We start from the raw sequence: 15,252 nt of genomic DNA, 5'->3' as shown, positions 1-15,252 counted from the left end.
AACCAGTGAAAAATCTGTGATATATATTTAGATATGCTTACATTTAAAATCCGCAATGGAGTGAAGCTATGAAAGTCGAAGCGCGATATAGCGAGGGATCACTGTACTGGTATACCACAGAACCCTATGAGGTGGAGCATGATCTTGGATTTCTGTTACTGATGACAGCAGTCATAGTGTATGATTTTGTACAATAGTAGACCAAAGCAAATGCTTAATTAAAGACTATTGACTCATCTATACTAATAAAAGGCAAATCCCTCACTGACTCACTGACTGACTCACTCATCACTAATTCTCCAACTTCCCGTGTAGGTAGAAGGCTGAAATTTGGCAGGCTCATTCCTTACAGTTTACTTACAAAAGTTAAGCAGGTTTCGTTTCGAAATTCTACGTGTAACGGTCATAATGCTTGACAACGTCCGCCATTTTGAACTTTATTTATGGCCCCATCTTCATGAAATTTGGTAGGCTGCTTCCCTGCGCTAACTGAAACCAATGTACGTACTTATTTCGGTGGTATGACGCCACTGTCGGCCGCCATATTGAACTTTCCAACAGTCTTTGTTACTTATGGGCCCATCTTCAAGAAATTTGGTACACTGGTTCCCAACGCTAACTGAATTCTACTTGCGTACATATATACGTCCATAGCCTGCAGCTCGGTCACCATGTGAGGCGGCGTTGGGTCCCCCATCCCAATGCCTCCCACGTTGTTGGCTGCCTGCCTATATAGGACGTCCGCCGCCCGTCTCTACATTCCCTTCCTTGCTTCACAACGCGATTCACGTCTCCCTGCTGATAACTACAGCCTTTTTATTTAATCCACGGCTTCTCCGCTGTTTTATTGTTCGTTTATTATGATTATATTTATTGTGTAGGTATTTTAGATTTACTTTACATTGTTCAGGTACCCATTTCCTTTATTGTTCCAACCATACCTCTATTAATATGTCTATTGAGGTGATCACCATCAATTAAAGAACTGTCACTTACCGAGTGGTTTCCATGCCCGGAGATGGCACCTACTTTTTCCATTCTCTTTGTTACATATTGCACGGCCATATCAGGCTCACTCTTGATATCCGGAGGAACATTGTGTCTTATGTATTGAATGACTGGGACAGGTTCAAGGTGTGGACTGATGATGGTACAGGAGATAATTATACTATCCAGGAGCACTATAAGAGGGAAATGCTTAAGCCCTTCACCTATGGTTCTGCATGTGAGTTGATGGCTGTCGCTGAATTGTTCGGTTGTCGATTTTAAGTGTACCGAAATGGCCAAATATTTTACACCTTTGGACAACCGCCAATGTCTCTTAAACATCTTAGATTCACAGGTGACGATTTCAGTAGTGGACACTTTGATGTTTATGAATGTTTAAACTCTCGAAAGCTGGATGCAAAGTTATTAATGAAACCGGTTGTATACTTACAATGCTTGGCAGATGCCGAATGTCACTTCAACACAAGTCCTGCACATACTGTCGTAATTGAAACAAACCATGAAACTCAAACCAATTGTGACAGCAGCAACCCAAGCTGTGAGATTTGAAACAAGATTACTTTTCACAAGGCCAACTGTACGTTGCATGCTCAAGAGTAAGCTCAGTGCACAGCTTGGTCATATTACAACCGGAGAGCCGGAATGACAATGTGGTATACAAAGAGATCCTTAACAAATAATTATTGCTATATTTTCCCTCAGTTTAAAAAGGTTTAATTTTCTTCTCAATAAAAATTTTAAGGCAGTACTTTGCCGCTGCGAAGCGCGGGTATTTTGCTAGTGTGTGATAAACTGTCAAAGGATATCTCTAGGCCTGGGATTTTTAAGATTTTTTTTTTTTTGTGTACCATGTATATGTCTTAGTTTTTCTTGTGTACATCAAATGCTCGTTTTTTAATTTATTATTTGTTACTATAAGAACAGTACTATGGTTTGATAAGCAATAAAAATTAGAATGCCTAAAATTTTCACATTCTTAAATTACAAAACTTATACAGTAACAAATAACTTTAAGCACAGTTCTGCTTGTAACTTCAACTTATTTCTGTACCTTTTGCTTTGTGACCAGCCATTTTCTCAGGTATGGCCATATTTCAGTGATAACGTGTACAGGTCATTGCAATTCCGACTCTGTGGGTCTGGTGTCAGTCGCCGGTACGCGTACATTAATTTCAAGTATGGAATAGCACAAACCTCTCCAAGTCTAAGTGGCTGCACACTGGGTCTGTTTAAGGGCTTATTTATACTTGCCTTGAGAATCCTGTGCGTAGACTGCGGTACAAAAGCATGGACACGATTAGCAACCAAAACGCATTCATGCTTCTTGTGGCTCATTTGATCAGCTTGTATAGTCTCCTAGTCAGTGGATGACAGTTTTTGGATACTACAATGTCCCAGCAGAGTATCTGAGGTTGAGGTGATGGAAAAAGAGTTATGCTTGTTACTACTGGCTTTAACACTAGAATCTCTGAAGCCTGTGAAAAAAGTAATCCCGGTCCACCTTAAATTCCTTTGCACCTCTCCATGAGTGTCTTTGTTTTGCAAATGTGTCAGTCAGTAGAAGCAGCCTATTATCCCATCCCCCACCAAGGCAGCTGAAGTTCTCCCAGCTCAAGTCTCCTTATCTGGATGTGAGGTGCCTGGAGTTGTATAGGGTAAATAATATACAGTATCGTTATTTGGAATACATACATTTCATGTGTTCCTTGTCTACAACAATATGGGTAAATGTAGGATGACAAGAAATCAACATATTACTGTTGATGAGCAACTATTTCCAACCAAGGTCCATTGTCCTCTCTTGCAATACATCCCAACCAAGCCTGACAAATATGGCATAAAGTTTTGGATTGTGGCAGATTTGGAGACAAACTACATGTGCAGTGCCACTCCTTATTTAGGAAAAGATCCCAGTCATCCCATGGAACAAAGACTTTCTGAGACTGTGGTCATAAAGCTTATTCAGCCGTTTCTGGACAAAGGCAGAATTTTAACAACAGACAGCTTCTTCATAGCACTTTCGCTGAAATAGACTGCTGCACCGTATTACTTACAAGACCTTTCTATCTTCTTAATGGACAAAAGTGCAAACCATCTGCACAGATCAGAAACAAATGTGTTTTGTGAAGCATTACTTCAAATAGTACTGCATGTCTTGGCCACTAAAAGCCCTGAATATTGAAACTTATTGAGTGTAATGATTTAAAAAAAAAAAACTTATTGTTAGTTTGTGGCCATTTGCTGGTTGCAGCACCACTGCAGTAAGGAAGACAGCCGAGAGAGTGCTACTTCTGCAGCTCCACCCTCCGCTTCTTTCAACAGGCAGACACCCAAGGCACACTACAATGCAGTCCCCCAACATCCCATTTACCCTCAATGGCCTCCATTCAGCCACAACCAGGTCAGCGCTTGCAGCATCAGCAGCCGCCCACCAAGAACAAACGGGCAGCCGCTTAAGGGACACTGCAAGGCTGTGTGGTGGGCGCAGGCGATGACATGCCACCCTCTACCTCATTTAGTCTCCGACCAGTCAGGAGCAGTAGCTGTGGCGGCGTGGTGGCCAGGCAGCGAACCGCCTCCGTCCTGCACATGAGTGCTTGCCGTGCACCCAGCTGCCCAATAGAGAATGAATGGGGTGCGGCCTCCACCGCCCCATTCATCAACCGGAGCCACCTGAGGAACACTACACTGCGCGAGCAGTGAAACTGCCCCCCTCCAGCCACACCTTGCAGTGTCCCCAGGCCGGAGATGACGGAGCGACAGTTACTGAGGAGCCTGCGTCGCATACCCCAGACATATGAAGGAGCAGCTGCGGCCCAGTTTGTAAGTGGTAAGTCGGATGTCTGTAACTCGGGGACTACCTGTATTTCCTAACCTTCCGAGATGTTTAAAAGATCAATGCACAATTATAACTCACTCAAAATTTGTTTCCTTCTCCATTGACTCCAGCTAAGTTTCGAAACATTTTCCATTCAGTCCAAGCAATAGCCGATGCATTTCAGTAAATGCTTAGCACTTGGGCCATTCCCCAAAAATGGTATGCCCATTGTGGTCCTCGGCAATGACAAAAATATGTTAAAAGGCATTGATGACTCTGGAGTCCCAAGCCTTTATTGTGTTGCTCATACACTTTGGCTACCAGTGGCAGAGAGCATTTTTGTGCAGTGAAGATGCTGTGGCAGTCAGGTGTACTAATAGTTGGGTATTTTAAGCATTAAGCCTTAGTGTACTTCCACTTAGGTGACATTAAGCATCGCCCCTCTGCTCGATCCAAGGTATGTCCATTTAACATGTGATGCACTTCAGTTAAAAGCAGCATGTGTGGATGTACCATTGTTTGCTTTTTCTAGGTCACATGCTCTATTTTAAACCGGGAAAGTAAATGGTAAACACTAAGTTGAAAATTTGAAGAAAAAATTGCCTTCAATGTTTAAAATAAACTACATATTTTTCATGTATTTTATTAATTTGGAAACATACTCTAACCTTCCTAGCTTTTTGTAATTGAAGAGTTTGTTTCAGACTCACTAAACTCCTGGTTGTAACTTTCAATGAAATGAAGAACTTAAGGGTCACTTAATATACATTTTGGCTGATCATATTACAGTATTATGGTCTGTTTTTTTTATAGACAGGAAGAGTATGTTTCTTTACAAAACATGGTATCTGATGCATCTGCTTTCCGATGGAATGCAACTAAATAGAATCCGCGCTTTTCTTCATTGTTGCTGCATAATGTGTACTGTGTTACTTTTAATTACTTAGACTGGGAGTACACATGACGATTATGTCTGGTCCAACTGTGTAGTGTGTCATATGGCAAGGGATGGTGTGTTTGCTGGTGGCTGATTACAGTGGGTATCCTTTTCGTGAATGCCATTGTTGAATCTCCAAACCATGAATGAGGGGCGGTATAATGCCACACACAAAAATATATGCACTGTTGCAGAGTGGACTTTAGGCATGTGAAATATATGATTCTGGTGCCTGTATAAGTCCTGCACAAGCCTTGGAAGACCAACAATTCTCAATTTTTGCTGTCTCCCATACAAGTTGTTTTAACTCCTCTTTTATGAAATGTTTCTTTTCTTTTTTATCTAATTGCTGCTCGTTGTTCTTTTTTGCAAGGAGACCATGTCACGTTTTGAGCCCTTTCATTAATTTTTCGACTAATAGGCTAAATAAATTTTACCTATTATACAAAATTTTATTTCTTTATTTTGCTCTTTTTGTGTGTTAATTGAATTTTCCGTATTTTTTTTCTTTTGACATTTACATATCTGGTGTAACAATATAATACATATTCGACAATTAAAATACCATACGTAATAAAATACTAGACTGCTTTTCTGACGTGGACGAGCCCAACAAAAAATACTTTGAACTTGTTTATTAAATGATGAATAATGAAGGGTTACGGGAAACATTTGTAAAACTCACTCGTTCTTTACCTACATAAACATTATCTTGTTTGTTATTTGCAAAGATTATTAGTCTTTCAGATGTGCACCCCTGCTTGATTTATTTCATGACCAGGGAGATAGGATACTGCACTGGAGAGTGTCCAGTCCATTGCACAATTAATTTACACTCACACAGGTTCGATTTGAAAACTAGCCTGTCTTAAGGGATGTGGAAGGAAAGCCCACACATAAAACAAGTAATTCATACCTTGCCGTACCTACAAGGTGTCACCAATTTCATTTTTAAATAGATTGACCATCAAAAGTATAAATGAACCACACAATATGGTGCTAGCTTTTGTGTATTTTTTTTTATTATTTCATTGATACACGTTTGTCAACTTAAAAAATGTATCCTTGATAGGTGATCTTGCAGTGCTTTCTTATGGAAACCAGTGTAGAAAATTAATACAAGCATATTTATTTAAAGTTCAACATTTTAAATAGATTTTTTTTTTTTTGTTGTTATCAAAGCTTGTTCTTAGATTTTAGTGAATTAGTTTGTGTACTTGTATTGACATTGTGTGCAATAAATATAATGAATGTGAAACAGCTGTAAATTGTTCCATCTTACTAAAAAAAGTGTTTCTCCCTGCTACTAGTATAGAATAAAGAGAAACTAAACTGTTTGAAATAAATTGCATAGAGAGAGTTTAAACTTCATTAACCATTTCCCCCCTTTTTCACCAGCTGAACCAAAATATAAAGAAAGTGAATTTGGGTCCAAAGCAGCATCAATGCCGACTTCAGGTAATCCTAAAAGATTCATGCAGCCTTATGATAGATAAAGCACCTTTGGTGATGGCTCAGAAGTTCAAGGACTATTTGGAGAAGCTAAGAATGGGAAAACAAACAGGTTGGTTTAACTTTAAACATGGACAATAAAACTGAGTTTTTCTTGTGTGAATTGCTTTCATTTTATTTCATGTAATTTGTTCAAAATATACTAATTCCCCGGTAAATATACTAACTATCAGGTCTTGACTCAAGATTATCCATCTAGAAGTACTTCCCATTGTATCTAATCAAGAAGAGAAGATTGCATTTCAGTGGTGATGATTGTTGAAGAAAAAATACTGAGGTGTTGTCCAGTCAGTCCTAGCACTTTTGGTATATTTTTGGCTTTTGATTTTGCCAGTGCAGAATTTGTTATATATTGCTGGCTAAATAAATTGGGATTTAAATTGAAAGGGCCCATCATTTAAGTCTAATTAGATTTGCTTGTTTTTCATTACTAAAGCATTTAAATTTCAATTTTAATTCTTTATTGTCATGTGTACAAGTACCATGTACAATGAAATGCTTGCTTGCATGTGCACCTGCAGACAGTGAACATAGACACAGAACCCCCCGCGATAGGTGAAAATCCGCGAAGTAGAAACTATATGTTTGTATGGTTATTTTTATATATTTTAAGCCCTTAGAAACTCTCCCACACTGTTTATAAATATTCTCCGCACAGTTATACAGTAAACCCTTGTTTATAGCGGTTAATCTGCTCCAGCCAGATAAATGAATTTCCAAGAAGTAGTATTCTTTATTTATAAATCTAATATTTTAGAGCATAGAAAACCTGTTTATGACCTTCTAAATATGTTTTTTTTAACATTATTAGAGCCCTCTAGACATGAAATAACACCTTTTAGTCAAAAGTTTAAACTGTGCTCCATGACAAGACAGAGATGACAGTTCTTTCTCACAATTAAAAGAATGCAAACATATCTTTCTTTTCAAAGGAGTGCCGTCAGGAGCAGAGAATATCAGAGAGAGAGAGAGAGAAATGTAAACAATAAAAACTCAATAGGTCTGTTGGTGTTTTAAGTATATGAAGCACCCGCGATAAAGTCGCGCAATGAAGGGATCAATGTGAAGGTTGTCTTTCAGCATTTTTTACAGGAGCGTCCGTATCTTCTAAGCAAACAGCCTCTGTGTAAACAGCCCCTCTGCTCACACCCCCTCCGTCGGGAGCAGAGAATGTCAGAAAGAGTGTGAGAGACAGAGAAAAGCAAACAATCAAAAATCAATATGGGCTGTTAGAGCTTTGAAGTGTGCGAAGCACCACGCGGGAAGCATATCGTATATCATTGAGTTTTATTTAATATGTAATACGTGCTCTGATTGGGTAGCTTCTCAGCCATCCGCCAATAGCTTCCCTTGTATGAAATCAACTGGGCAAACAAACTGAGGAAGCATGTACCATAAATTAAAAGACCCATTGTCCTCAGAAATCCACAAACCAGCGAAAAATCCATGATATATTTAGATATACTTACATTTAAAATCCGCGATGGAGTGAAGCCGCGAAAGTCGGTAGCGATATAGCGAGGGATCACTGTATATGAAAATTTTATATTAAAACTTTTAAATATTAGTGCAGGTCAAATCCTGTTATAGCGAATACTGTATTAATTACATTTTCAGAATAACAAATGTTATATGGACAAATGTTCATACAACAATGTTTAACGGATTTTGTTTTAACAAAGTGAAAATTTCAGTATAACGAACATTATTTGACCAAAAATGATCACCGAGGATAATATTGTGATGCAAGAAATACTTAATGCCACGCCTATACTTTTGCTGAGTAATGGGAACCTTGCAATAGGCTGTGTCTTTCTTGTTAGACCAAATGAAAGTGACAGTCTGTTGCAAAGTTTTCCGTCTCCGCTGTAGGCGTAACATGATATAGGTATAGCTGAATTCTGAGTCAGTGCTCCACCAAGCATCCGCGTACATAGTTGTGTTGTGTGTACTGTATGTACTGTTCAAGTTTCATAGCACTTCTCAAAGTTTTCTTTGTGATAAACAAAAAAGTGAGAAATGGTGCCAGTTTATGCTGGAAAAAAAAGTTATATCTAGTGTCTGATTTTCATTCTGTATTCATACCTGTATTTCCATTAAAAAAAAAAAAAAAGTTTCCTCTAATTTTCAAATAAAATTTTTGCAGTTTAAGAAGTGCTATTTTTTTATACAGTTATCATCAAACTTGGGTCACATTAAGCATTCTGCCTTAGCATACTCCCGCATAGAGGGCAATCAGCATCTCTATTCTACTCGATCCAAGATATCTCCATTAAATAGGCTATGAGATGCACTTCAGTTAAAAGCAGTGTATGTGGATGTTAAATGCTGTTTGTGGACACTGTTTAATGGGGAAACTAAAAGGTAAATGCTGAGATGGCTTACATTTAAGTAAAAAAGAAAACAAAAAAATGAAATTTCTAAATTTCACCACCTATTTATTTGGAAACATTTTGTTACTTTCTAAGCTTTATGTAATTAGTTTGTTTCAGACATGAGAAATGCCTGGTTGTCAATTTGTGTTTTAATCAAAGTAATGAAAGACTCAAAGGTCACATAATATATGTACTTGGCGGTTCGTATTACAAGTACAGTGGTACCTTGAGATATGAGTACCCCAACGTACGAGTTTTTTGAGATACAAGCTGTCACTAGGTCGATTTTTTTTGCCTTGAGTTATGAGCCAAAATTCGAAATACGATTATCTCTTAAAATGAGATGAAGGAAGTGTTTGAAATGTGGGAAAAAGTTTTGAACTTTAAAGAAACACTTGCCTAACACTTTATTGAAAAGAAACACCCTGAAAAAGTTGCAACTCATCGTGCAGCGGCTCTATTTAATGACACTTGCCTAACACTTGATTTTATTGAAAAGAAACCCTGAGAAAGTTGCAACTGATCGTGCAGCGGCGCTGTTTAATGACACTTGCCTAACACTTGACATTATTGAAAAGAAACACCCTGAAAAAGTCGCAACTGATAGTGCAGCGGCTCTATTTAATGACACTTGCCTAACTCATTTCAGAAATATTCTAAAGGGGAGGACTAAACAAAGCTCCTTGGACAGGTTTCTATTGAAACGCCCTGTGAATGAAAGTGATGAAAGTGTGGCAAAAAAGAAAAAAATTGGGAAGAAAATTTAAGTTAAGCAAAAGGGAAGAGAGAGAAAAAAACATTGCAATATGCTAATCAGCTTTGCCAACATCTGTTTATTTGTTTAGATTCTCTTTTATGTATTAGGTTTTATTTTGTTTGTATACAATATTTGTTCATTATAAATACATTTTTCTTATGTTGAAAACATTTAACAAAAAATTGGGGTGTTTTTTTGGGTGCTGGCACAAATTAATCTCATTTCAATAAATTTCAATGGGGAAAATTGATTTGAGATACGAGCATTTTGACTTACGAGCTCGGTCATGGAATGAATTAAACTCGTATCTCAAGGTATCACTGTAAATGTTTTTTTTTTTTAATAGGCACGAAGATTTTTTTTTTTTTTTGCAAAATGCAGTATCTGCTGCATCTGTTTTCTGACCAAACATGATTGAATTGAATCTGTGCTGTGCTTAGTCATTGCTTCATAATGTAAGGTGGTATACTGTATGTGTTGTAGTTTTGCTATTTACTGTATAACATTGCAAACAAGCACTGAATATAAAATTTGCACGTTGTCAATGTCAATTTTATTTAGCACATTTAAAACAACATATAAATGCTGTGGCCAAAGTGCTTTACAATATAAAGAAAAACATACGATTAACATGAATAACAAAAAACTACAAATAAAATAAATAAACATAAATAAAATAAATAATAAATAGAAGTAATGTTGCATAATCACAATGAGGAAACCATCAGTATTACTGAAGATCATGGAAAGCAAGGGCATAGAAATTAGTCTTTAATCTTGTTTTGAACAGTTCAATTGTAGATGACGCCTTAATGTAATGAGGTAAAGAGTTCCACAGGCGAGGAGCAGCAGCTGCAAAAGCCCTGTCCCCCTTAGTTTTACACTTGGTACGAGGGACAAAAAGAGACAACTGACCAGAAGATCTAAGCACTCTGGATGGCTAGTGTAAAACACACAATTCAGATAAATAGGCAGGAGCAAGCCCATGTAAAGATTTAAAAACTAGCAACAAGATTTTAAAATCAATTCGAAAACTGACAGGCAGCCAGTGTAAAGAAGCTAATATTGGAGAAACAGAGTCATATTTTCTTGCCCCCAACCAGAAAGTGAGTGGCAGCATTCTGGACCAACTATAACATGTGTATCAGGGATTTGCTAATCCCAGAATACAGTGAGTTGCAGTAATCAAGGCGAGAAAAGATAAAAGCATGAGTAGCTTTCTCAAGAGCCCTAGAAGATAAAAAGGCTTGATCTTACCTAGTAGACGAAGCTGGAAAAAACAACTCTACAGAATTAACTTGTTTCTCAAAAGAGAGGTTACTGTCAAAGATAACACCTAGATTGCGGACTTGAGGTTTGCAAAAGACAGAGAAAAAGCCGAGAAGTCCAAGACCAATTTGGTCTTTAGCTGATGGACCCACTATAAGCACCTCCGTTTTATTTTGATTTATTTTGATTTTATTTTGAAAATTATTAGCCATCCAGGATCTTGGTTCAGAAAGACAGTTGTGCAGTTGATTTATTGCAGAGTTGCAGACGGGAATATAAACCTGTGTATCATCAGCGTAGCAGTGAAAAGAAATGTTAAATTTCCTAAAAATAGCTCCAATAGGGTGAAGGTATATAGAGAATAAGATAGGACCCAAAATGGACCCCTGAGGAGCAGTAGACGAAAAAGAGGAATTTAAAGTTACTGAAAAGTTTCTACCAGTACCAGTTAAGAGCAGCCCCTTTAAGCCCAACAAGATATTCAAGTCGCAACAGCAATATCTCATGGTCAATAGTGTCAAAGGCAGCAGTCAGGTCCAGGAGGACAAGGACTGCAGCGCCACCTGAGTCAGTAATAATAAAGATGTCATTGAATACTTTCAGGAGGGCCGTCTCAACACCATGATAACTCCTAAAGCCAGATTGGTAAATCTCAAATAAATTATTGGAGTTAAGGTGATCAACCAATTGATTATAAATAATTATTTCTAATATTTTAGCCAGCAATGGCAATTGGGCGAAAATTGGCTAAAACTCCAGGATCTAATTCTGCCTTTTTTAGACCAGGACACACTGCAGCATGTTTAAAAAAATAAGGGCACAACCCCCGCACTAACAGAATCATTGATAATGGCTAGTAAAGATGGGCCCAAAACATCAAAGGCTTCCACTAAGAGGTGTGGTGGTACAATATCAAGAGGGCTGGGAACTGGTTTAAGGGTGTCAATAGTTCTTTTTAGCTGTGAAAGTGAGACAAGATTAAAAGATGAATATAGTAATCCCTCCTCGATCGCGGGGGTTGCGTTCCAGACCCCCCCGTGATAGGTGAAAATCCGCAAAGTAGAAACCATATGTTTGTATGGTTATTTTTATATATTTTAAGCCAATATAAACTCTCCCACACTGTTTATAAATATTCCCCGCACAGTTATACAGCATAAACCCTTTGTATTCTCTTAAATATTAGGTAAGATTCATTGAAATTATGTATGTAAACACACTGTTTATATACAGTAAAACCTAAATATTATTTTAAAGATATCGAGTGTCTTCGATATCACATATGTTACAGCCGTTACGATAAACAGGCCACCAGCAATAAATACGTACAATGCAAGAAAAATTGTATACAATAAATGTGTGTGTACAGTGACACTAAACATACGTACATGTACTAAGTATTTTAAGTAGAAAATAAATAATGGTTACTCACCAACAATGACACGATGACTTGTCCGATAACGATGAGTTTAGTTTTACTGCACAACAAAGGAGAGCATTACAGCTCTTATAAAGGAGTCTCTTCAGACGACTGTGTAGCACTGCAGTTGTTCTTCTTCCGTCAGTCTTCAATCCAAATCCCTAAAGCAGATTTCATCCAGACTACTGCCTTATTACATCCACTTACAACTTGTTTTGCACCCTGGTTGAAAGGACACTGTGGCTGTAGATCTCATATTCCTTTCCTACTTTTTAAATAAAAAGAATCGTAGCCTCACTGGTGCCGTAATGGTGTCCTACAGTGGTGTAGATTTTCCCTTTCTTCAATATATCCAAAATGTTTACCTTTTCGGCAATCGTTAACATCTTGCCACTCGGGCACGGCCCCTGAAGTAGGAGCAGATCGTTTTGGAGCCATAATGAAGGGCTTAACTATGCACAAAGATAAACACAAAAGAGCACAAAAGTTAACTCTTTAAACAGCGAAACACATTGATGCTGAATGAGCAAGACAAGACTTCCTGGTTAACGCCGCGGAATCGAATTCAGCACACAGGAACTTAACTGCGTGCTCTGATTGGTTAGCTTCTCAGTCATCCGCCAATAGCGTCCCTTGTATGAAATCAACTGGGCAAACCAACTGAGGAAGCATGTACAGGAAGTAAAAAGACCCATTGTCCACAGAACCCGTGAAGCAGCGAAAAATCCACGTTATATATTTAGATATGCTTACATATAAAATCAGCGATAGAGTGAAGCTGCGAAAGTCGAAGCGCGATATAGCGAGGGATTACTGTACAATACCATGATTAACAGTGCAAAGTTCATAGTCAGTTGGAACAGTTGGCACGTTATATGGGAATGTACAGATAGTCCTACCGGTAGTTCCTGAAATGAAGATGGGTAGACGGGTTCAGGAGCGCTCCTTTCTTTGCAGGATGGCCATGAATCCACTTATAGTCCTCATGTACACAGGCAGACAATCCAGATGCACGAAACGATCCAGGACAAAATGAATAAGTACAGGTAAACCAACAGAAAGCTGACAGACAGAAACTTCAAACACAAATTACAAAAACTTTTTTTGTTTTTAGCTTTTGGTCACCGGCCCCCTTTTTAAAAGCCGCGCTGACATCCTTTGGCCTCAACAGCCCCAGCACCCTCAGCAGAAGACCAATTAGAGCCACTCTAGGGGCTGCTGGGAGTTGCAGTTTGTAGTCTTACTCTGTAGTGTTTTTGCTTTGTTACGCTTCCTTAATAATAAGTACCCTTAAGCCTTCACAAGAGCTTAAATGTTGGACTAAATAAAATTAGCAATTAATTCAATTTGTTATATGTTCAGGGTTTTAGATCATGTTAGCTTGTATATTTAAACCCACCAAAAGGAAGAAAATGTTGGGTTAAAAAAAACAAATGTACGTGCTTTTTCAACAAAGCATTTCCCAGAACAGCTTTAATATGAAGAGGTGAGCGGTAGTATAGTTAAGAAAGCAATATACTCAATTAGATAAGGTATTAATGTACAAAAAATATGTAACATTTAAATGTAACTGTCAATTTAAATTTCATTACCATGGGTTAATACAAATTAATAGTAGAAACTTACATATTTTAATCAAGTAATGGCGGTATATTAGTTTGCTTTGATCATTCAATAAATAAACCCTATATAAAATGATCAAATATGATTTAAAATATACTACTTTGTGCTGACTACTTTTAAATCTTATTTTAATTTAGCATTGAAACAGTCCCAGGGATCTGTAAGCTTCGGAGGTGTGCTTGGAAACCGAGCTATACAGAATGAATCCAGTCAACAGATACAAAGTATTGAACGACAGGTATGAATTGTATAAAATTTGAAATATGTTTTCATTTGTTTTTTTCACATTATTTCACTATTGAATGTATCAAAATATGGAATTAGTACATACTACAAAACAGAAATAAAACTTGTGTATTTGTTAAATTAGATTTTTTTTATTTGTTTAATTTACTAATAATTGTCATGGTCTTAGAACATAAGATTTATAAAATGATTAATAGAATGAAAGTGTTTTCTTTTAATTTGGTCATGTAATTATTTATCTGTGATGTATGTAGTAGATTAGGGGTTATCCTCTATTTAAATTGCTATTCTCTTCCTTTATGCTTATTAAAAAAATGTGCTACCTCACTAAAACTATAGTTTGCACTTATTGCCAAGTTTTGTATATTTAAGATTAGAAGGATCATTAAAAATGTGACCTACTTGAGACATTTGTATTGTTAATTGAAACTATAGTTTAAAACTTAAATTCAAAACAGTGGCTCCTTGAACATATTGCATTCACTTCATGCAGAATACTTGGCTCATTGTAAGCTCATATTTATTATATATTTTGAAATTCTCTCTGAAGAACTTTTAATTTACGTGTTTTGTAGTATTTTTCCCCCCAGGCATCTGATTACAATGATACACTCATGTATCACTATACTTACTATGTACTGTATATGGTGTATATTCTGAATAGATTAGTGTATTCAGGTGTCATTGATAATTGAAGCTGAAATTGTTAGGAAACTTAATACATTTTTAGACAGTAAATTTAGAAGTTTATACCATGACAGTGCTTTACTTTTTAAAAATACAACATGTGAAAGGTACAGTCTTTTATGCGGAATATATCTTGCTTTTTCCTCCCACAAAATGTCCAATGCAACTTACTTATCTCACTTCACTACATTTTACCTATGACGCAAATATTGAGCAAGACAATCTAAATTTTAAGTGTATTATTGCATCTGCAGTGAATTACTGAATTTCTTACATTAAAGGGTTGCCAACATAGAAAGAAGAGGTTTGAGAGTAGTTAAGAAAGCCACTAGGAGGTGGGTGAGAGAGAAAACTTGTTTTTTTTTGAAAGAATTTCCTGGACTGCTTTTGATATTCTTTGGAAGAAGAAAAACTATTTTTACTGCACTGCATAGCACCATAAAGACACAGATGTAAATATTTTTTATATTCCTTGTTTTTCTTTTTTGTCTTTATTCATTTTTATGTATCATAGATATTTGACTGTGGTTGATACAAGTGCATGACACTGAGTTTTGATTATTGTTTCTATGAGCATTTGCTGTAGTGAAAAGGACACCC

General features: G+C 37.1%; 1 protein-coding gene across 2 annotated transcripts in view; it reads left to right on the top strand.

Moving 5' to 3' along the window:
• Positions 1-15,252, top strand: part of usp37 (ubiquitin specific peptidase 37) — a 126,768-nt gene that overhangs the window by 33,564 nt on the left and 77,952 nt on the right. For both annotated transcript variants that reach the window (XM_039756488.1, XM_039756487.1), the window contains exons 3-4: positions 6,162-6,327; positions 13,857-13,957. In XM_039756488.1, coding sequence (XP_039612422.1) covers positions 6,162-6,327; positions 13,857-13,957 — 267 coding nt within the window. The remainder of the gene's footprint in view (positions 1-6,161; positions 6,328-13,856; positions 13,958-15,252) is intronic.

Source organism: Polypterus senegalus, chromosome 6, assembly GCF_016835505.1.
Source record: "Polypterus senegalus isolate Bchr_013 chromosome 6, ASM1683550v1, whole genome shotgun sequence".
NCBI lineage: Eukaryota > Metazoa > Chordata > Cladistia > Polypteriformes > Polypteridae > Polypterus > Polypterus senegalus.
This window is presented reverse-complemented; position numbering and strand designations above follow the sequence as displayed.